Source organism: Mandrillus leucophaeus, unplaced genomic scaffold (genome assembly GCF_000951045.1).
Source record: "Mandrillus leucophaeus isolate KB7577 unplaced genomic scaffold, Mleu.le_1.0 Scaffold268, whole genome shotgun sequence".
NCBI classification, from domain to species: Eukaryota; Metazoa; Chordata; class Mammalia; order Primates; family Cercopithecidae; genus Mandrillus; species Mandrillus leucophaeus.
Genome location: NW_012102787.1, coordinates 2329527 through 2354658, shown reverse-complemented (window position 1 = coordinate 2354658; position 25132 = coordinate 2329527). Strand labels below are relative to the sequence as shown.

The window sequence follows — 25132 nt, the reverse complement described above, 5'->3', positions numbered from 1 at the left end:
GCAGGTCAAGGCTGTGGTGAGCCAAGATGGCACCATTGCACTCCAGCCTGAGCAAGAGTGAGACCCTGCTCAAAAAAAAAAAAACAACTCATACTCACCTTCCCATTACAATACAGTGCCTTGCCTACAGATCAAAAAAAAAAAAAAAAAGATGCTGGCAACGGGAAAATGAGCTCTCTCATCGGCTGGAGACAAAATTGCTTTATTTGGAAAGGAATTTGGCAGTAGTTACTAACATTACTCATAATCTTTAAATCAAAAATTCTACTTACCCTGAAGAAATATCCACCCATAGAAACAAAAACGTTCACTGAAACAGTGCTGGTAATAGCAAAGGACTAGAAGCAATCTAAAAACCCATCAATTATAACATAATGTATAGTACATCTTTACTATCATTACCATGCAGCACTTAACAAATAACATGGCAAATCTCTATGCACTGACATGGAAATATCTCCAAGCCATACTGTTAAGTGAAAAAACAAAACAAAACAAAAAGAAGCAACATCCTGGAATATGTAGTATGATTCTTTTTTTTTTTTTTTGAGACGGAGTCTTGCTCTGTCGCCCAGTCTGGAGTGCAGTGGCACAATCTTGGCTCACTGCAACCTCCACCTTCTGAGTTCAAGCGATTCTCCTGCCTCAGCCTCCCGAGTAGCTGGGACTACAGACAGGTGCCACCATACGTGGCTAATTTTTCTATTTTTAGTAGAGACGGGGTTTCACCATATTGGCCAGGCTGGTCTCGAGTTCCCGACCTTGTGATCTGCTTGCCTCAGCCTCCCAAAGTGCTAGGATTACAGGTATGAGCCACCGTACCTGGCCTTAGTATATGATTCATTTTAAGTGGAAACAACAAAAATACTAAAAGAAAACCTTCAATGTATGTGTGTGTGTACATATATATATATATATCTATATATATGTATATAGATAGATAGATATAAATGTATATTTTTAATAAGAGTACGTACCAAACACTGTACCTTCAGGATGTGTAGGAGCAGGCCTAATGATTTTCATTCAATACAGTTCTATGTTGTTTATAGCTTCTTAAAAAACACAGTATGACCAATGACCATGAAACAAAAACTATTATGAGAAAAACGGAAACAACCTAGTTTAAGGTGCCACCATTGAGAATCTTACTCAAGAGAAAAAGCCTAGGAATAGGAGTTGTACCATGTTTGGCCAAAACAGTGCTATACCCAATTCGAGTATTTTCTGACAGAGTTAAGACAACTGGGCAGCAAAATGTCATTCATATTCATCTTGTAAGCTGAATTATGAGACATGATAAGCACTAATTTTTTAAAAAGTAAATTTTACCTTTCTTGAAGTACAGATGTCAAAAAATGGCTTATTTCTGACACTAAATGGTTCCTGTGTTTTGTCAATAAGCCCAGTCTTCATTTTTTCGTGTCGAGGATTTATAATTTCTCGTTCTATACACTGCAGACGAACATTAAAATCACAATCTCCAACGGGCTGTGACTGAATTAAATAAAGAATTAGTTAAATTTCACACTAACAACTATTTTATCAGCATAATTATCAAGGCTGCCACAATGTACATAATAGTCTGTGTAAACAGCATCCTCTGGAGTTACCCAGCACACAGCCTGCACAAACATATATACCAACCCTAATAATTAGTTTGACTAACAATAGAACTGTCTCAACACACAAAGAGACTTATTTTTAAATACAACTGTATAAAACAGTATGAGAAAGTGGCACAATTGTACTGTAAGTTGATCCAAATATTTCACACCAGGCTGGGTGTGGTGGCTCATAGTTGTAGTCCCAGTACTTTGGAAGACTGAGGTGGGAGGATCACGTGAGTCCAGGAGTTTGATGCTAGCCTGGGCAACACAGCAAGACTACCACCCCCAAATTTTAAAAAATAAAAAATTAGCAATTTCACATCTGAATTAGAGTATTAATATACTCACTATTTATAGGTATAGAATCACTTAAAAATAGAAAAAATATATATACTCACTAGTCTTTTTTTATTATGTATATAAATTAGTTAAAACCCTTTAACAGTAATCTATTACAGTATAAAAACTAAAATCCACAGAATTCAGAAAAGTACAAGCGAGTAACACACCAAAATAAGTAGCACAGTTACCTACAATGTTTTTTGTTGTTTAAAGTGCTAATGCTATATATATCAGCAAGTAGAAGATATGTATCAAATACACCCTCAACTCTGGAAGCTAACACAGAAGTTGTTTACATAGTATGTTCAAAGTTATACAGTTATAAAGAAATAGTTCTCTTACGCAAATACACTTTCCCTTGAGTGTTCTTAAAGTATATATGGTTTGAACTGTGAAATAGAAAGAACATGAACACTTTTGTATGAATTGAGGGTAAGTCTCATTCTATCCATATGGCATACACAAACTCACTTACAACACATTATCTGGTTGACAGTAATCATCCAGATTAGTAATTACTGCTTCAAAGGCACATAAGCTACTCTTCTTTTTTACTTTGCAACTGGACACACCTTACATACATTTTCCTCCATCTTTACTGTCTTTTTCCTCTTCTCCAATGTATATTCTCCAACCTAACTTTACTCAACCTAATGTTTACATGGGGTGGTAGCACTTGCTTCAGGAGTAAACATTAAATATACCTTGGGGATGTCTTTTTCTCAACTTTAGAAGGATGACAATTTTGATATTTGGCAAAGAATAAGGAGTGAGACAAAATGAGTGAGAGGTATGAGGTAGCACACATTCTCTTTACATAAAGGCATACAACTGTCTGTAAAGGATATTTATTGGGGAAATGCTAGTAAATAACCATACAGTCCATGTGTCATCTCTTCTATGCAATCAACATCATCAACAAGGTTGAAAAATCTAAAATGTTAGGCTTGTTTATTAGATTTATTAAAAGAACTCAGACACCTATAAAATTGAAGTCGAATAAACAAGTCCTCTTTTTTGTTCTAAAAAAAAAAAAGTCTAACAACTGTTAAAACATATGTAAATGTCTAAATTGCCTCCTAGAAGCTTTCTATCTTTATACATAAATTCATCAAACAACAAGAATAGACTGAAAGCAAGTTCACCCTCAAATCCACAATGCCTATGGGCAAAGTTAAGCTCTCAACAGATAGGTGTTAAATCAATGAGAAGAGACTACAGGAAACACTCAATAATTATTGACTAGCTTGACTCCCTGTTTTCAGTTCTTACTCCCTTCAAAACACTATCCATGCTGCCACTAGTTATCTTTCAAAATAGTAAAAGTATGTTCATATCATTACTATAATGAAAACCCTTTAACAATGCCTTATTACATAAAGAACTAAAAACGCCTCGTTCAAGTAATCTGGCCCTCTACTTAACAATCCATTCTCAGTTTTTGCTATGTCCCACGCCTTATCATCCATCAAGTATACTAACAGGCTGGGTGCAGTTGGCTCACACCTGTAATCCCAGCACTTTGGGAGGCTAAAGCGGGCAGATCACTTGAGGCCAGAAGTTTGTGACCAGCCTGGCCATCATGGCAAAACCCCATGTATTTGTACTTTTGTACTAAAAATACAAAAATTAGCTGGGCGTGGTGGCAGGATCCCAGCTACGCAGGAGGCTGAGTCACAAGAATTGTTTGAACACAGGAGGCAGAGGTTGCTGTGAGCTGAGATCATGCCACTGCACTCCAGCCTGGGCAACAGGGGAAGACTGTCTCAAAAAAAAAAAAAATGTATGCTAACAAACCATCTAACGCTCCTGACCTCCATGACTCAATCCTTCAAAACTAATTTGTGTCACTTTCTTGGTCTGCAATTCCATGCTTCAGTGACTCAACTATACCCAGGGAAGTTGAAATACTCTCACCTCCCTAATACCACTATATCTTTTATATACCTTTGTTATGTTTATGATTTTAAAATTATAATTATTTCTTTACATTTCTATTTCATCCATAATAGTCCGCAAATTTGCTTTAATTTTATATCCAATCTAAACACATATCCTAACAAATACATTTAAAAATGCATACTTTTTAAAAATGTGTATACATATACAACTGTAAAATATTATAAAATATTACATTTTTAATGAAAATGTTATAAAACAGACAAAATAAAATAATATATTAAATTTCTTTTTAAAGTTCTCCTATGTTCTTCCAAATTCCAATGAAACACTGTGCAAATGGCCTTATTTGGAAGCCAGTACACTAGCATTTGAATTCTTTAAAGTCAAGAAATTATGTCTCATTCATCTTTGTATACCCAGTACATATGTACTTGACATATAAAAGATGATCAATGCTGAGAGTCAGAGGGTGAAAAAAAAAAAAGATGATTGATGAAATTCTTTCTGGACAAGTTAATAAACTAAGGGACTGAAAGGATTTTAAATATTATTTCAAAAAAATTATTTTTCTAACAGTGGCCCTGATTTGGTGATACAAAATAAATAATGTTGTTAATCATCCATAAAGGCTCCATAGTAAATTAAAGAATTAAATATACGATATTTTCAATTATAAATGCATCCCAATATCAGAAATGTAAAAATATATGTGGCTTAAAATCATGAAATATGGTAATAGGCACACAATAAATATGTACTGAATAAACAATTATTGACCTAAAGACAAAAAGTATAACAATCATTTTTAGAATAAAATATAGATTAATTTCTTAAAACAAGAAGTACAATATTTGGGAAAGTCTGATGAGATTGATTTCATTAAAATTTAAAACTTCTGTGCATCAATAAACACTGATTTGGAAAACATATTGTCACACATATAACCAGGAAAGTACTAGAATCCAGAAAAGATAATTGATTCCTACATATTAAAAAGAAAAAACAAGACAGAAAACCAAATAGAACAAACTTGCAATTAAGTTATAAAAGAAAAATACAAACAAATAAAAATAAACCTCAGAAATATGTTCAACTTCATTGGTAATCAGGGAAAAAAAATAGACAACCAAATAAAAAAAAACCAGAAGATTGTATTATAAGATTATACAAACTTGCAATTAAATCATACAAATTCCAAATAAGTAAAAAAAAAAAATAAGAAGAAATATGTTAAACCTTGTTAGTAATCAAGGAAAAGCAAATTAAAACAGGATGGTATCATTTCACACACATCAAATTGGCGATAATATAAATGTCTGATAAAACCAACTGTGGCAAACTGAAACAATTACTTCTGAGAGAAATTTAGCAATGTAGATAATATAGCTGAAGCTGCTGATCTAATCACAATCTCCATGATATAATATATATGACAGAACAGAGTTTTTAAAAACACTTCCCAGGTAATTACATTCCAAGAATGAGAACAACTGTCCTAGCGAAATTTTCACGTGTGCACAAGAAAAAACCATATAAAATTGTTCAATACAGTAGTAATATAAAAGCAAAAAATGGACACCAAAATGTTCATCAAAAGGAAAAAGGATAAATTCTCTATATTTATACAATGTAACACTCAATGGTAATTAAAGTGTATGAACTAAATCCAGACGTATTAGTACAAATAAATCTCAACATTATCTTGTTGAGCAAAGGTCAGCAAAGGTACAGTACAATAACATATATATAACACTAGAAACCTTGCAAAAGAATATCATATATATTTTATGGATACACACACAGCAAAAGTATCTGAAGCATTCATGGGAACAATAAACACCAAATTTAGGATAGAGGTTGATTCTGGGCAAGAGATTTGAGAATAGGAGAGAGGTGTAACTAAGAAACTTCTATTGGATTCATACTGAATCACATCTTATTAAAAAGAAAGCGGACCAAAAATATGAAGTTTTAACAAATCGAGGTGGTCAGGACACGAGTATTCCTTATATTATTTTTTAGGCTCTTGTATATGGTGAAATTTTTCATATTTTTAAAAAGTATTAGAAAACTGCTATCTAAGAGAGAGTACTCAGCTAAGAAGAGAGAGTAAGCCCAGACTGAACATGTATTAAAGCAGAGCTCAGTGTCAAGAGTTAAAGGAGATAGAACTTCCCTATTCACAAAGAAATAAAGCCACTCCCCCCACCCCTTATATCTAGTTACAGGCCAAGGAATGTTATTCCAAGATCTGTGATAAGATTAAGCCAATTCTCGAAAGCATTACTTTTGAGGAATATAGTAGTCAATCAGAACAAAATAAAACTTGGTGTTTTCTGGCCCTGAGGCTCTTAAATTTGAAGCTCTGTGTTTTAAATACAGAAATTCAATCAAAAAATAAGACGTGTGCATTAAAAATTTGCAGGAAAAAAATGCCTTTTAATAACCTGAATATACTGTAATTTATTACCCACTGAACAGCTCATAATAAGTTTCTCTTTTGTTTTGTTGCTATTTTGGTGACAGAAATAAACTCATGAGATTTACAAGAAAAAAAATCAAGTACAGGATAATTGAAACGAAGAAATTTTCATTTTATGAAATGCTGTCTTATTTTATCAGAGTTAAGCCATTATTCTTTACTCACTTGCAAGTTAAAGAAACCTAAAACAAAGAAACGTGTGAAAATTAACAATAAGAGAAAGAAAAGGAGATATAAAAGGATTAATAAAAAGATACCCAGTGAGTAACCTGAGTCACAAATTTTCTTTCCTACTATCTCTAAGGCAGTACCCAAAGACTATTTGTCAAAAATACATCCATTATTTCAGTAATAACTTTTATTTTATATATTATAGGTACTTACATTGAATTTAATTATGTCATATATCAAATATCTAGGAACAGCCTGTCCATTTACTCTGTCAATAATCATCTCCTTGAAAGAGAAAAGAAGATAAGTTTCTTCATACTTTAATATAATTTTTTAAATTTGACTGAAATATAGCATACACACTGTAAGCACATAAACCACAAATATACAACTTGATGAAATTTCAAAGTGAACACACTTGTACCCAGATCATATAAACTGCTAGCTCCCCCCATCCCCATCATGCATTTATTCTATACTGAAATAGAATCACTCGACAATATCTCATCATATTTTTCATATTTGAATTTCTATGCTACATTTGGCTTTATGCTTGAATTACTAAGCAACAATCAAGGGTAGGGAGACTACAAATTTTAAATTCTAAAAGTCAGGATCTTTTTAAAAAATATTTTTGTTTAATCATTAATGCTTTAAATTTTGTTATGCGCCAATTACTTTAATCATAAAATCTATGACAATAAATGGTACCCCCATTATAGATTGAATTCCCAAGTGAGCCAAGTGGCCTTTCTTGGTTTCATGCCGCTTTACTAGGCTTTGATCAAAGGGAATAGGGCAAAAGAGTATGAACAGATCACTGTAAATCTACCATAGCCATTAAAAAGTTAAAAAAAAAAAAATCTGGCCGGGCGCGGTGGCTCACGCCTGTAATCCCAGCACTTTGGGAGGCCGAGGCGGGCGGATCACAAGGTCAGGAGATCGAAACCACGGTGAAACCCCGTCTCTACTGAAAATACAAAAAAAAATTAGCCAGGCGCAGTGGCGGGCGCCTGTAGTCCCAGCTACTCAGGAGGCTGAGGCAGGAGAATGGCGTGAACCCGGGAGGCGGAGCTTGCAGTGAGCCGAGATCGCGCCACTGCACTCCAGCCTGGGCGACAGAGCGAGGCTCTGTCTCAAAAAAAAAAAAAAAAAAAAAAAAACTGCAGTCTGACAGAACAAGATAAGGACATTAAAGGATGACTACAGGTGTAAAATCCAGTATTACATAAAATTTTTAATTATTAATACGTTTTTTACCTAAAATTATTTTTCTTTCCTCATATTCTTACTAGGAAACCAGGTAGGTTTTCTTGCTATCTAATTTTATAACAGAAATTCCATGTAAAACCATCTAAAATTACAAAAAAAAAACACTGATTTAGGAAAAATATATTTTGTTGTTGTAACAAAGCATTACCTAAGCCTACGTAGAAGGAGTGTAATTATTTCTACTCAAAGAACAAGAGAAAGTTTGATAGTAAGGTACATGACCATTAGCTGCATCCTGAAAGATGCAGAGTATATTTTCCAGCAGGATAGTGGATAGGCCAAATGGTATAACAATGGCATGAAAAAAGATGGCTTGGGGTAAATTGTCCAAAGCTGAGTATTTGTGATTAGCAATCACAATCAAAGACGAGACTGAAGACACAGGCATGCTTCAGATATAAAGAATAGTATATTGAATAGTTTGGCTTTTTTGCTATGAGTAATAGGGAACCAATGAAGGGTTTTCAAAACCCATGGACCTTCAATGCTCATCTCTGTAACTTATTCCTTGAAATCTTTCATATAAGGCCCTGTTGGTTCTAACCATCATAGTTCATATAGGTGATGAAATGTTCTGGAATTAGATAGTGGTATTGATTATATGACCTTGTGAAAAGACTAAAAACCACTGGATTGAACATCTTAAAATAGTGAATTTCATAGTATGTAAATTGTACCTCAATTTAAAAAAAAAAAAAAGAACTAAATTAAAAAAAAAAAAAGAAATCCTGAAAGCAGTTCTTCAGATTGAAGAGGAATAACAAAACCCCAGATACACAACATATATTAAATGTCAGCTATATACATGTTAGTTATACATGTTACATAGTTATTAGCACAACAAAGTTACTAAAAGGATATTTCCTTTTAACATCAAAATATAAAATGTCATCTCTTCTTGATTGTTAATTTTCTCTACTTTAAATTTACAGACTTTCTAAAATTTCAGTAATACGCATGCAGTGTTTTATAAAAAATTAATAGTTGAAAAAGACATGGAATTTTTCCAAAATTCTTGCTAACTTTAATGATTAACCACTATATTCTTATCTTAGTCTCAACATTAAATTGATTAAATTTCACTGATGTGTTTCAAGTGAATTAATGCAATATTTCTAAATTCCTATTTTCCACATTTTATAGGTCAAAGAACATAATTAAGCAAAGCAAAACAAAAGCTTCAATGCTCACATCTGACAGTCAGACAATTAGGTAGTTTGAGTTATTCTTGGATTTGAAATTTTACAAAAACAATTTGCACATGAAAATGTAGAAGAAACAGGAAACTACCGAGGACTGTTTTAATTAACTAACCAAAAAAAAAAAAAAAAAAAAAAAAACCAGATATGGCAACTATAATTCTAGCCCAAGTAAACTGACATCATGAATCATATTGCTATTTTTAAAACTTCACAAGAATCTATTATGCTGCTCTCAGTTATCCAAGTTTGAGGTGAAATAAATAGTATTGCTAAGTTAAATCTGCAGATGGTTAAACATCCAATTTTTAAGCATTATTTCCTACCTAGAATGCCCTCAGCCCACGTCCATCAAAAATCTTTCTATAGAAATCTTTGTTTCTAATGCCAACTCCTACATAAAACATATTCAGTTCCTGACTAACTAGATGTGATTTATTTCTCCTCTAAACTACCTCAGGACTTATATACCTCTCTTTGGGTTATTGTTTTATTCAAAGGTCTCTTCCATCATTACCATTCATTCTCCACCCTACTCAATTAAGTAAAATATTTCAAGGGTGAGGCCTTCTCCTCAACTCTCTAAGCAATACCCATACTCTTGGTATAATAGGCACTCAACAAACATTAGTTCAATTATAAACTATACTAAACTTTGACAAATGCTATTACTTCTTTTCCTTTCTTATATTTTATTAATTATAATGCTAAAAAAATGTACCTTAAATAAAGATAACAGAAACTAAAATGTTCCTGCTGTTCCCATGAACCAACTACCAGAGTTGCCACAAATGACTACGACCTTTATGTACTATACAACTGCAAGGTTGCCAGTGACATTAACTATAATATGATAGTTAAATCTATATACAGATACATATACATGTACATATGTATGTGTGTGTATATATATATATATGTTTTTATTAGAAAGTAATATTTTGTTACACATGCTGTCATAGGAATAAAAATTTACTAGACACAGGAAAAAATACAAAAATCAAACTGTCCAACAAAAGGGGACTGGTTGAATAAATTACAGAACTGTTTCTCAAACTTGCCTAATTACAATCACTTGGTCACTTGTACGAACATGTAGGCCCCTGGGAGATTCCAATTCATATGGTCTAGGATACGCTATTAGAAGGGGTCATATTTTTAACAAGTAATTTTTTAACCCTACAATTTTCACAATCACGATATTTTGGAAGCCCCAGTTCATGGTCTCTATACATTCAGACATTTATGTGAAAAAGATGTCCAAAACATATTGCTAAGTATGGAGCAAAAAGATAAGTTACTAACCACATGTAACATTTATTTCTCTTCATGCAAAATTATATAACTATCCATATGTATACATATTTGACCAGAGCAATCATTTAATACCCTTTCCAGCTTTAACAAGTTTTTCCACTAAAGAAAATATCTCAAAGTCCTACTTATGTTCAAAGATTCAGTTGGCAGATCCCTCTTCAAAAGGACCTTAATTCAATGTAAGCACACACAAGAAATAAATGAAATTTAACAACCTAATAAAAGTTAGATTTGGCCGGGTGTGGTGGCTCACACCTATAATCCCAGCACTTTGGGAGGCTGAGGCAGGTGGACCATGAGGTCAGGAGTTCGAGGTCAGCCTGACCAACATGTGAAACCCCTTCTCTACTAAAAATACAAAAATTAGCCGGGCGTGGTGGCGCATGCCTGTAATCCCAGCTACTAGGGAGGCTAAGGCAGGAGAATCGATTGAACCCAGGAGGCGAAGGTTGCAGTGAGCCGAGATCGTGCCATTGGACTCCAGCCTGGGCAACAGAGAGAGACTCCATTTCAAAAAAAAAAAAAAAAAAAAAGTTAGATTTGATTTGAAACTTCTTAACCAATAGAAATACAGATTTACTTACAAGGAAAAGAAAAATGGCAATGTTTAATTTTATATTATACATAAATATGACTTACGCCATCCAAGAGAGTATTTGATAAATGCATACGAAGATCTTTACGAAATGGAAATTCCAGATTTGAAACATGAAATACTGAATTGTCTCTATCAATCATAAAAACTTCATTTGTGCCATCAATCAACATCATGTACCTGTAAATGAAACATTAAAAAGCTAGTATTTGCAGTATAATATCAAGAACAGGGTCATGAGAAATAACAAACTGGTTTTCCATAGACCTTAAACATTATTAGACTAATGTTCACTAGAGTCTCTCTATCATGCAGATTAAAGTATCATGAATAATAATTTTTTTTTCTGAGACAGAGTCTTGCTCTGTTGCCTAGGCTGGATGGAGTACACTGGCACAACCTTGGCTCACTGCAACCTCCATCTTCCCGGTTCAAACAATTCTTGTGCCTCAGCCTCCAGAGTAGCTGGAATTACAGGTGTGTGCCACCATGCCCAGCTAATTTGTTTTTTTCTTTTTTTTAGTAGAGATGGAGTTTCACGATGTCGGTCACAAACTCCTGGCCTCAAGTGATCTGCCCACCTCAGCCTCCCAAAGTGCTGGAATTACAAGAACGAGCCACCACGCCTAGCCCACAAATAATATTTTTTTTTAACTTTTTTCATTTCCTATAGAAAACACAGAGTATAGGGAAATCAAAGTTTTTTATGGAGACAATGTGATGTTCAGGAGTAACCTTATGAATCCATCCTAACAGAGAATGGTTCTCTAATTTTTATGAGATCTTAAACACTGAAGCACACATATACACATATATAAATGTATTTTATTAGCTCAACAACTATATGGATTAGGTATTATTCTCGCCACTTCAAAACAGAAAAAAACAGTGAAAAACATTAAGTGATTTGCCATTTGCCAGACTTTAAATTATCCAGTGCTCTTTCTACCATACCTGTTAGCAAAACAGCTAATCCCTCTCTTTGAATCAATATCATCATATAGCCAGATACCACAATATCAGGTATAATTTTTCTTCTCATTTATGACTATAAAATTAAAATATTTTAAAACACAGCCATAAGATTTTCAATTAGCTCTTATCTTCTTAAACTCAATCAATATATGGGGGAATTCATACACTTAACAACCTGTCATTCTTCAAATGGTCAGGTTATCATCACTGATTTCCCATCAGCAAATCAAGAATGGAGTTCTATTTCACACCATATATAAAGTCCGGATGTATTAAAGTTGAGGACATTACAGTCTGGGAAGCTATGCTACCAAATGGATAGTAAGAAGACTTGGGGTGAAAATGAAGATTATATCCAGGAACCAAAGTCTTAAAAGAATGAGAAAAAATTCACAGCATGAAAGATTAGAAAGTTAAAAGACATAAGCCTCAAAGAAACAGAATCATTTTGTTAGGCTGTTTTTGTTTGGTGTTTGGTGTTAAATGAAAGAATGGAAGGAAGAGTGGTCTGGAGGTACCAATGAAAATGAAAGAGAACACTGACCAGACTGTCCAACCACCTACCCGCAAAGTACCTAAGGTATGTCCAAAAAAAAAAAAAAGGCAGCAATGACTGAAAGATGTAGCTGAATCAAGTTAAGATTAGGGGACAGAAGAAATATTAAATGAAGAGATGCAAGCTAACAGAATATATGGAAGATAATATAATAGTGGATAACTGGCTAACCACAAACCGACGTTCTGAAGAGCAAAGTACACACGTTTAGGATAGGTGAGGAGAAACAGGAGAGCTGATTAAGGGAAAACAGGTGTACAAACAAAATGGAAAAGAGCAGCATGAAAACCAAAGGGGCTTATGTTTTTGGATTAGATTGTGAAGTATGTTGTTCTTTGCTGTTTCCAAAATAATTCCCAAAAAAAAGTGAAAACAGAGGAAAGGAAAAAAGGCAACATAATAGAAAAATTGTTTTAAAGTTTTAATAATGATGATAATTAGTTCCAGCAGGTGTCTGGGGAGCAGATGGAGAGCTCAGGCCCTCGCTATAAAAGCTGCAGCCCTAGTAGATGGGGAGTGTGAGGACTCAGGTTTCACTAAGAAAAATAAATTCAGCCTCAGTCTGGACTGACTGTGTATGTGAAAGACTCCTAGACCAAATGCCAGGCCAGCCGGCACACAGACAACAGGAATACTTAGTTCCCAAGGCCCTCTGGCACATGCTTTTCAAAAGCAGCAATTCCTGGTGTATAGAAAAAATCTAAGCTACCTTTGCCTTGGATTATGTTTCAAAAAGAATTTAAATCAACAAAAGGTAAGATCAAATAAAAAGCAATGATGACATCGTCTGCAAAAATGGCATGGAAGACACATAACCCATCATGTTGTTAAGGACTTAGACTGGCATTTTGCAAAGTTGATATTCACCAAAAGAGTATTTCAAGGCAAATAAGTTAGGAAACCACTGTATTTTTCTCTTAGAAAGTCAAGATATATATTAGGATATTTAAAGTTATGATAAAATATATAAATAAGTCTGTTCATCTTACTTAGTCCATTGTTTCCTAAACTTAATCCTGATATCTGTTAAAATTTGACAGAATTGGTGTTCTATACTTACAATTTGAGAAAAGCTGACTTAAGCTAATAAATGTTAGAATTCAGAAAAAATAAATGGTTTACTCTTATGATCATGTAATAATGATAACTGAAATTATATTTCCCCTTTCACTGACTGCCCAGAAGTTGAGAATTTTAAATTTAATGTTTAAGTAGAATAGGTATTATCCCAGGATGAAGATACATTTATTTTACACACACACAGACACAAACACACACCTGTGTGTCTCAGTATTAGACCTTTGCTTTTAAATCAAGTAGAGTATCAATCAAAAGAAAATACTCTCTATGTACACATGTGTATAAACAGATTTAAAAGACTAAGGAAGAAAAAGTTTTAGAGGATGGAATATACAAAAAGGATAGCTTATGAGAAACACAGCTTGCATCTGCAGAAACACCAGAGAAATTATTTAGCACTTGGTATTTAGGGATTCTTCTGCACACATAAATTTTCAGGCTTTGGAACACAAGTTTCTGGGCTATGATTTTTTGTTTGAACTCCAGTCATTCCAAATCATATGTTCTTTTGTTATGTGATACTAACAAAAAGTAATGAGCTATTTCATGTAAGGAATATGGATATATTTCCACATCACTCTGAAGTCCCCGAAAGCAGTCAGATTCTTTAAAAAGAGGCAACTACCTCACAGACTGTCAGTATATAACTATGTATGTAACTATGGTGCAATATAATCTATTAATTAAGAAATTATCTCGGCCGGGTGCGGTGGCTCAAGCCTGTAATCCCAGCACTTTGGGAGGCCGAGACGGGCGGATCACAAGGTCAGGAGATCGAGACCATCCTGGCTAACATGATGAAACCCCGTCTCTACTGAAAAATACAAAAAAACTAGCCAGGCGAGGTGGCAGGCGCCTGTAGTCCCGGCTACTCGGGAGGCTGAGGCAGGAGAATGGCATAAACCCGGGAGACAGAGCTTGCAGTGAGCTGAGATCCGGCCACTGCACTTCAGCCTGGGCGACAGAGTGAGACTCTGCCTCAAAAAAAAAAAAAAAAAAAAGAAATTATCTCAACTGCAAATTTAATATTCAGAATTATCAATAGGTATTTGTATTATATTCATGCCCATTAAAAGGCAAAATTTAATTCAGTATATGTTTCCCAGATAGAAAATGCTAACATATATATACCAAAGGTATATGGATTACAGAAAAGCCAGATTTATAGACTACTTTACTGTAAATGAAGGTTTTCTACCATAACTGGAAATAATCTTTCAGAGCAGTCACTGAGATGTGAGATATATAATTAAGTAAAACCACCAAATATACATTAATAAACTTAGGAAGTACATAATTAAAGAGAAGGAAAACTGATGGAAAACAATGGTAACTAATACCACCTTAGAGTTCTAATTCACATTCCTCCCAGTAGTCTGAGAGTAAAATGGTCATTAAACTCCTTGTAATTTAAAGTTATCACCAATTTAGACCCAACTCTGATCATCAAATTAGGAATTTATCTTATACTCTATGAAGGCAGAAATCATATCTATTTTGTTCTTTCCCACAGCTTAAGTATCTTGCACAGTCTATCTGAATACACACTAAAGGAAGGCACTCAACATTTGTTAAGCAAAGCTGTATGTACAACAAAGTTCATCATAATATTCTATAACAGTGAAAGAATAAGCAAAGCTGTATGTACAACAAAGTTCATCAAAATATTCTATAACAGTGAAAGAATAAAAACTCAAATGTCCATCATTCAGCAAATAGGTAAAATAAATATCACATATTCATGTAAAAGCGTACTATTCAAGCATTTTTAAAACAATGATAAAAATATTCATTAATACAGAAAGAGATTTACAATATACTTAGTGGGAAAAAAGCAAGTTTAAAACCAGAATAGATGAAATAATGACAAGGGAAAGGAGGAGGATAAAACTGTGTGTATATCGTAAATACAGAGAGTAAAGCCTATACCAAAATATTAAGAGCTGCCCCATCTCTATGTAATAGAATTATCAATGATATTTGCTTTCCTCATTATGCTTTTCTGTATTTTAAAAATTTTTAGAAATAAACACAAATTGCTTTCAGACACAGGGGGCAAAGTTAAAGCTGCAAGGGGGAAAAAAGCTACCAAGCCAGAAATGTAGTCTATAATCAGACCCAGAGAAACATTTTCCCTTTGCAAAGTGTCAATGAATTAAGAAAGGATTCTAATCTTGTTCTTTGTACTACAGAGGCTTCAAAACAACAGATATTCCTCTTCTCCTATGATAGAGCCTCCATACTAGAGCCTTTTGATGGGCAATAAAAACAGAAAAGCTGATCGTTTACATTGATTTATTTCACCACCATCTCTATCTCTATCCATTTTTCCTAACCCCTATCAAACTTATTATGGCTTTTCTCTTAAATTTTTTAATCAATTAATTTTTTAAATAAAAGTTAAAGGGCCGAAATGGAGCCAGTCTAGATGCCAGACAGTACTAGGTGCTAGGGTTATAACAGCAAACGGCATAGACTCTCTTCTCCACTTCATATCATTTACACTCAACAAGAAAACAAGACATTAAATAATTCCAAACATAATACATATTAGAACAGTGAAGTAGAAGCTATTACAGGAGCCTACAAAGGTAGAACCTGTCAGAGTCTGGAGATCAGGGAAGGCATTCCAGAGGAATTCATGCATAGCTAATACACTTATTGAGCAATTACTATGTTCTGAAGAAAAGAGCACTTTTCTTAACTCATTTATTAACTCATTTAATCCTTACAACAACCTTACCAGGTCAGTAAAATTATTATCCCCATTTTCCAGATGAGGAAACTGAGACACACATAAGTAACTTGCCCAATGTCATAACGCTGGCACAACAGCAACGCTGATATTCAAACTTAGACAATAGTTTATTTATACACCCTCTACAGTATACTACCCCTCACATTCGGTATGTAGGAGTCAACCCAGCATAGGTTGTAATGTGAGACAGGAAGAGAAATGAGGGATGAGAGGGTTGGAGTACACAGTAGTACTAGTAGGTGCAATGTCCTTCAGACAAGATAGAATGCAGCAATGTTCTGGTAACTAAAAAAGGTTCAGAATACTGAAACGTAAAGATAAAGCAGGAAAATGGTATGGCATAAGACTAAAGAAGTAACAGAGAAACAGGAATTATGAAAACCTTTTTTTTTCCTGAGGCAGGATCTCACTCTGTCACCCAGGCTGGAGTGCAGTGGTGTGAACATAGCTCACTGCAGCCTTGAACTCCTGGGCTCAAGCAATCCTCCCACCTCAGCCTCCAAATGTGCTGGGATTACAGGCATGAGTCACCATGCTCAGCCTGAAATATTTTTTAATCCCTCCACCCCCAGCTACCAGTTATTTTAACTTTTTTTTTTTAATTTTATCTTAGAAAACAAAAAACTACTTGTATGAGACAAACAGAAACCATAATGCAGAATTCAAACCCAGGAGATGTACTACAGCACGTTGGTTACACAGATACTGGAAAGCTGAGAACATAGAACAGGAAGCCTGAAATAATCCAGAGATTAATAGTTGCAGGAAACACTATGACCCACAGGACTAGGGGAACAAAATGAAAGAGATCTGTTATTGAAAAGCTAGGAGCTTGGAAGAAAAGCATTATGGGGCTATGCCTGGAAGAGGGTGAAAGAGGTCCATGTGGTGGGATGCTCTAACCTCTAAGAAGGTGGCCACACTGTTTTCCATAATGGTTGACGAGTTGATGGGTGCAGCACACCAACATGGCACAAGTATACATATGTAACAAACCTGCACGTTATGCACATGTACCCTAGAACTTAAAGTATAATAATAATAATAATAATAATAATAAAAGAAGGTGGCCACAAATGGCCCTGTAGCTTAAGGTTTGAATCCCTATGAAGAGGTGTCCAATGGAGGATGGTCAAACCACTAAGGGAACAAAGTCCAGCAGGTTAGGAAGTGATACAAGGGGTACTCTATCTAACTAGGATGCCCTGCCCAGAAGCTGTTATCTCTGAGAGGTAACAGCAAGACGGGTGTGGAAAGTGACAAAAGAAGTTGGAGAATGGAGTAACAGTTGTCCTTTGCTGCTGGAGGTATTCTTACAGAAACTGAAAATAAGAGTAGTCCCTTCTCTCACCTTCCAAATTCCTGCCAGTGCTCCCAGTGGTGAAACTCAACAGCAAGCAAGCTGGCAAGGGAGTCTGGGAAATGTAGGTTGCAAAGTCCCACCCCTAACACAGTATAAAAGGGTGGACTGGAACTGAGAGATGGGAGGTAAATAAATGCAGACCACTAAAATGTTTTAAGCAAACCAATGACATAATCTGATCTGCATTTTTAAAAGTTCATCAACACATAATATATACCCCAACAGAATAGGGGCCAATCTGTAGACAAGAGAAATCATAAGGTTTCTTTAATAGACCATGTGAGAAATCACAGTGACTAGGATAGTAGTAACAATAATTTTAGAGATAAATAGATTAACTCAAGATATTCAAGTTGTAGACTGACAGGAATTCAATATGCTATTTACTGGATATGTGACTGAGAAAATGAGAGAAGTTCCAAGTTCTGGCTTCAGGAACTGGGTATACTTACTGAGCCATGGGGCATTTAAGAAGGAAGCAGTAATTGTTCCATTTTGTTTGGAAGAAATGATGGACACCATGAGTTTAGATGGAAATCAAAGGCCCAGATTTTCCCTACCCCTAGCAGGCTGGAAATAGGCTCAGGATCTAGACCAGCGATCCATGTTCCTTTCCCAAAACTTTTAACTTGAGTGACAAAGAGGCACAAGAATAGTTGCAGAATTATTTATAGCAACAGCAGAGACATTGTCAACAAGTGCTAACAGTGGCTTCTTAATCAAAGTGTTCCAGTGCCCTGACCTTGGCTCTGGTCCTTGCTGCTGGTTTCCCTTGATTCCTATCCATTTTCCAAGACAGGTTCTCCTTATTTATTCCTTTGCATAAATTAGCCAAAGTTGATTTCTATTGCTTACAGTCAAGAAGGCTAACAAGGCTAGCCATAGTGACACACGTCTGTAATCCTAGTACACTGGGAGGCCAAAGCAGGAGAATCACTTGAGGTCAGGAGTTCAAGACTAGCTTGGCCAAGATAGCGAGACCAAATCTCTATTTTTTAACTGGGGAAAAAAAAAGGATGCTAATGGATTTTTTGTTGTTGTTGTTTTTGCCTCAATATATACAGCTAAATGTAAGGAAGTTTAATGTGCCTATGATGAAATCCCACTGTAATGTCCCTAACATATCCTTAATACCAAGGGTTACATAATACTAGCCCTTTACCTAGTAACTTCATGCCAAGAGACACACCATCTATTTACCATCCTTCAACATAGACAAGTGTATAATGCTAAGCCTAGAGTTTACTTTCTCTGTACATCTTTTCTCTCATAAGAATTCACTCCGTCTCCAAAAAAAAAAAAAAAAAAAAAGAATTCACTACCAAACCTCTGCTATTCTATACAAGCTACATTTCCTCTCATTTTTATTCCGAACAGATTTGGCACACAAGTCCCTGAGAGCTAATTCTCAATGTTGTATTAGTATACAGAAATAAATTCAAGTATACTAAAATTTTCTTATAAAGAAAATTCAGACCACTTCCCCAGATAGAATATATAAACCTTCCTGACATAGAAGCAGTTGGTCAGACCATGCCCCCTACTCACCAACACCTGTCATGTGTTCAAAAAACAATACAAGAACAGCTGACTTGCCAAACTCCAGCTTTCTTCCTTCCTCATGGGGCTCATGCACACTTTGCCTGTTTCTCTCATTACCTCACTGCTCAGTAAACTGTCTCTGACAACCTCTTTTGCAAGGTATACCCCTGTCTTCTTTAACCCATTTTTTTCCTGTTTCTTTCAACTCTTTCTTTTAAATAAGAAATCTTAAGTATATTTTACCACAATTTTGTAAAAAGAAAAAGGAAAAACATATTTCTCCTTCTCACCTCCTTTAACTTAGTTCCATTCATGAATCAATGAAAACTCTAATCAAAGTTTCTGTATAAAGCAAAATTTAAAGTAGTAAGTTGTTTAATCCATCTAGACAATAAAGAATCAGTGTCAAAATCCCCTTCACAATCTCCTTATATAATAGTCTCTGTCTCCTTATCTTATAAAATCCAGTTTTCCCCAAAGTTTTTAAATTATTCAAAATAGTTTTCATAAACTTCTTATGTTACAATGGCAGTCTGCTTAATTACCAGTGTTGAAACAGTACATTTTGTCATTTTTCATAATATATATACATAGTAAGCAATTTAGCTACCTTAGGAATAAGCTTTATAGACTAGTTTGGGCACCAAACTATCATTTATACTATAATTCCATAGAAATACAATCTAAACTTAATGAATCTCAGAGAAAAGACCAATTTAAACATCATTTGTTTGCATCTGTGATACTGTGAAATATATATATTTGTTCTTCAACCGTTTCCTGGCATACAAATCCTAAAATCCTCAGGAACACCAAAATGATGCTTTCTTGTATATTAATGAGTTGACCGATGGTTGGCAACTCCTAGGTAGCTTCGGGATGGGGACTAGGAAAGAACGTGGCAAGATTAGAGTGTTAGGACTTTCAGCACCAACCCACATCTTCTAGGAAGGAGAAAGGGCTGAAGATTAAGTTGATCACCAACAGCCAATGGTTTACTCCATCACGCCTACATAATGAAGCCTCCATAAAAGACCAAGGACGGGGTTTGGGGAGCTTCCAGACAGCAGAACATGTGGAGGTTACCGGAGGGTGGCACACCCAGGGAGGACATGAAAGCTCTGCACTCTTTCCCCCACGCATCATCCTATGCATCTCTTCATCTATATTCTTTGTACTGTCCTTTATAATCAACCAGTAAACATAAGTTTCTCCGAGTCCTGTGAGTTGCTTTAGCAAATTAATTGAATCCAAAGAGGGGTTGTGAGAACCCCAAATTGAAGCTGGCTGATCAGAAGTTCTGGAGGCCCAGACTTGCAACTGTGTCTGAAGAGGGGGCAGTCTTGAGGACTTTACCTTATGTCATCTTCCCAGAAATTCAACTGACTCATATTAAGGTCCTTAGTTTCACATTAACAAATTTAAAAGAACACCCACATACAGTAACACTGTCTAACCATTTTTTTCACTTTTTACTGCTGTTAACAATCAGTGAAATGACAACGTAGCTCTAACATAATCTCTTTACCAAAAACTATCAAAATTTTCATTCAGCAATATAAAAGATTCTAACCCTACAGGTATTTTTGTTTTGACTTATTGATTATATAAGCACAGCAGGCCTCTTCAAAGGATGAGCTCTTCTTTCACACTCGTACCACATCAATTTAAAGTCATGAAACAGATGTGACTGATTATGGCTTTATGGTCTTAAATTCACTTTAAGCCCATAGCTCCCTTCTATTATGTGATCACTTACATGAACACAGCAGTAATTAAGCAGACAACATGTATTATTTAATTTTAAATTGCAAAGCCTATTCACTTCCCCACCAATTTAATTGTCAAATTTATCTAACTAGTCTTTGATCTCAGAATGTTAAGTGTATATTAAATGGCAGGCCAGCAGCATGCCACTGAAGATTTGGACAATTTGCCAACATTTAAATGTCTTCTACATAAGCATAGCCATCTTTATTTTATATATGGTTTCTACCACACATTTTTTACTATGTCATGTTTATCTAAATGGCTTAATCTTAATAAACAGTACTGGGTAAATTATGTCTATAGAAAAGTCATCAGAAGACTGTAACTTTTATTTTAATTTCAGTTAATTCATCAAAAGTAAATTTTGAAGACGTAGAGATACCTACCATAAAGAATCACAAAATCTCAAGCCTTATCAAACTACTGTGTGTCCTTATTTCTATTAACAGATTATTAATCGTCTTCAAAATCTGTTTCAAGAAAGTCCTTTCAACCATCGAGATTTAAAGTCTTGTGCAAATCTGTCAATTTAAAAAGCAACACTATGACAGAGTTTGGCAGGGCATGGGGCCCAGTGTCAGTTTCTAGATTCCTCTCTCTTATTCCACAAAATTAATGACATATTAAATATAAATAACCAAGTGTAAGTAAGGAGCAAATTTTTTCCAAACTACTCAACAATTTTAAAAAATTAATTTGCAAACTGTCAATGGTAAGACTGCTATAATTATGGGCTCTGACGAAAAATTCAAGCTCCAGAGCCTGTAATTCCAGACTCAATAGTGCTTGCTATCTAGACCCCTAAAAATCAAGCAGACAGACTGGAACCAAAAATCTCATCCAATATTATGAACAATTCTAGCTGTCCAACTCCTAACTATATGCTTTAACTTCACAATTGCAACTTCCTTATTCTCTTCTCATTTTGCCATCCTCCACTGCTCAGAAATTTGTATATGTCTGTTTCTAAGCCCACGTAGCTATACTACTACACCATCCTGTCTCGAAATATGTATCTTCAAAATCCTATTTAAAACTCCCATGAAATCTCCCATACTCCAATTAACAGGTCCTAGTCAAAGCACTCTATCACTCCAACTTGTCCAGGAATTAGATAACTATTACATACAATAAATGATCATATCATGGTGAAAGAGAAGCATACAGGGAGCAAGTAGGAGTGTTAAAATCCAGCTTAAGGAGTTTCAACTTCATTTTGTAATTGGGTTGAAGTATAGTTGAAATACAACAAACACTAATAAATAAAATGAACTGATTGTTCATTTGCCAACATTAGTATTAAAAGTATTTGTACTACATACCATTAATTACATGTTAACATATAGCAAAGAGGGGTGAAGATATCTGTAGGCAAAAGAGAAGGTACCAGCATAGAAAATTATATGGGACTCCACTATAGTGGTTAAGAATCATTCATCCCATACCAACTCTTACTAACTGTGTAACTTTGCACAAGTTACTTGACTAAGTGTCCATTTCCTCACCAGAAGTACTCACCTCCTAAAACAGTTTTAAGAATTAAATGAGTTAGTGCATTCATGTCCACAGCAGCCTTATTCACAATAGCTAAACCACTGAAGCAATCCAAGTATCCATGGAGGGATTAATAAATAAGCAAAATGCAGCATATACATAAAATGGAAAAATATTCAGCCTTTAAAAGGAAGGAAATTCTGACATATGCTACAGCATATGAACCTTGAGGGCATTATGCTAAGTGAAATTAGCCAGTCACAACTAAACACTGTATCATTCCCTCTGAAGTACCTAGAGTAATCAAAATCAGAGACAGAATGGAGTACAGTGGTTGCCGGGGGAATGGGGAGAATAGGGAGTCACTGTTATTTGAGTATAGAATTTCAGTTATACAAGATCAAAGTGTTCTGAGGATAGATGTTGGTTACAGTTGCACACAATACAAATGTACTTAATACCATGAACTGCATAGTTTAAATGGTTAAAATGTAAATTTTATGTTATGTGTAATTTACTACAATTTTAAAAATTAAAGAATTAAATGAGTTAATATATAAAGGATACTAGAATAGTGATTAATACATAGTAATACAGTATCAGCTATTGTTATTATGTCCAAGGCACAGAGTACTTAATTAAGTACTTAATTAAAGCTAGATATCATTAGTACTATGACTACAACTACTACTACTACTACTACTACTACTACTACTACTACTACAGCTGCTACTAGTACTACTTTACACAATCCAAAGAAGAGTTAGAGTTGGGGTTAATGATAAAACAAAACCCTGAATAAAACAGAAGGGATTAGCTTAAGAACCCTATAAACAGGAAAGAGGAAGCCATCCCTTTTGAACACAGAAGAGAAAGAGATAACTGAACACAGAAATTTTGAAACATAGAGAAATGAATCATAGGTAACCCTTGGTAAAGGTTACCCGCAGACCACAAACTCAAACATATAAACATATTTACACAGTCAAAGGCAGTCAACAACTACAGTAAAATAGTTCCTTAATTCATTTTTCTATGAATAGGTAAAACTAAAATCAGACGCTGCACTGAGTGAGTGATAATTCAAAACAGAGAATTCATATTTTAAAAACTTGAATCAGGTGGGCCTCAATCTGTCTAAGAGCTTGTTTTCTAAACGTTAGAATGATAAAAACAAACCCAGAGCCCAAAATATCCCAATATATGGAAAGAATTTCTTAAGATTTACTAACAGTAATGGTACATACACAATAAACTTGAAAGCTACAATACACAATGGAAAATGATCATTGACCATGTTCTGGTCCAGTCTATCTCATTAAAATAAAGATTAGTAAAATGATAACTTAAATAAAATTATAATTAAATCTACCTGGGTTCAGGTTTCCTTTATCTACCAAAAAGAAACATAATAACTGTCATAACAATAAAAATTGACTGATAAAGTCTCCACCCTCTACAAATTTATAAAATCAACTAACAGTTTGGGGAAGTGCAACGAGTAAATTATCAAAGCATATTGTTCACTTTTTGAAAATAACTGTCAAGTTAGGACTGAATTCATTTGCTAAGGGCAACATGCATCTCACTAACTGCCACTTCTGTGGGCTAGAACATGCTTCCTATTCCATTTCACCGATCTTCAAAGAATTAGAGAATTATGGAATTATCAAGAGCTGAAAGGGTTCTTACGTGGTCCCACTTCCCCCAAGCAGCATGCACTTACACACGTTTACACCCCACCTCCAATGCTGCCACAATCCTAAAAGTTCTTAAGGCACAAGAAAAACCAGACTAGATTCACAGACAAGAGCAAAAAGTATTCATACAGGCACTACCAAAGACACAAAACACTAGTTACATTACCTCCTCCAGTTTGTAAAATATCTGAAAACAAAGTATACATTAACAGTCACTTTAAATAAAAACATGATTTACCCTACCATAGCAAGAAGCTTCTACCTCAAAAACTAGATTTGAATATATTTTACTATCTCCTAAGGTCACTTAAACCTGTTTCCTGATCATCTAAAGTCCAAAAAGTAAAGACTCTAATAATTGGATACAGACATATTCAAATAAATCAATGTATCCATTTATTGCTTTTTCTTCAAATCCTCAAAAGCAGTAAGGATGGAAGAGAAAATCTTAAGACACATCTTAAAGATTCAAATTGAATAAAGTTGGCTTAACAAATGAGCTGCCATCTAATTATGGGAAGAGGAAGATTTCTCTTGGTTTTTAAGTATTTCCTTATGCTGAAAAATATGACTTTGTCGCATTAAAAATTAAAAGTCCACCCTTACTAACTAGGTATGGGACCTTGTAAAAACCACTTGGTCTCCCTAGCTTTGATATCCTCATCTATAACTTGAGAAAATGGAGTCAATTCTTGCTAATTACAATGTGGTCCCTGGACGAATAGCATTAGCATCACCTGGAAACTTGTCAAAAATGCAGAATCTTGAGTCCCAGCCTAGACTTTCTGAATCAGAATTTGCACTTTAACAAGATTTCCAGGTGATTCATATGCACACAGAATTGTGAGAAGCACTAGATTAAATAACCTCAGGCCACCCTTAACACTCAAATTGTAAAAGAAAATAGAAAAGTCAGGGTTGGGCATGGTGGCTCACGCCTGTAATCCCAGCACCTTGGGAGGCCAAGGCAGGCAGATCACCTGAGGTCAGGAGTTTGAGACCAG

At 34.8% G+C, this 25132-nt stretch overlaps 1 protein-coding gene across 4 annotated transcripts in view; it reads right to left on the bottom strand.

Annotated features, from left to right (window-relative positions):
- Nucleotides 1-25132, bottom strand: part of RNGTT (RNA guanylyltransferase and 5'-phosphatase) — a 354163-nt gene that overhangs the window by 229130 nt on the left and 99901 nt on the right. For all 4 annotated transcript variants that reach the window (XM_011984441.1, XM_011984442.1, XM_011984443.1 and 1 more), the window contains 3 exons: nt 10935-11070; nt 6721-6792; nt 1333-1497 (listed from right to left, as the gene is read on the bottom strand). In XM_011984441.1, the coding sequence (XP_011839831.1) occupies nt 1333-1497; nt 6721-6792; nt 10935-11070 (373 nt within the window). The remainder of the gene's footprint in view (nt 1-1332; nt 1498-6720; nt 6793-10934; nt 11071-25132) is intronic.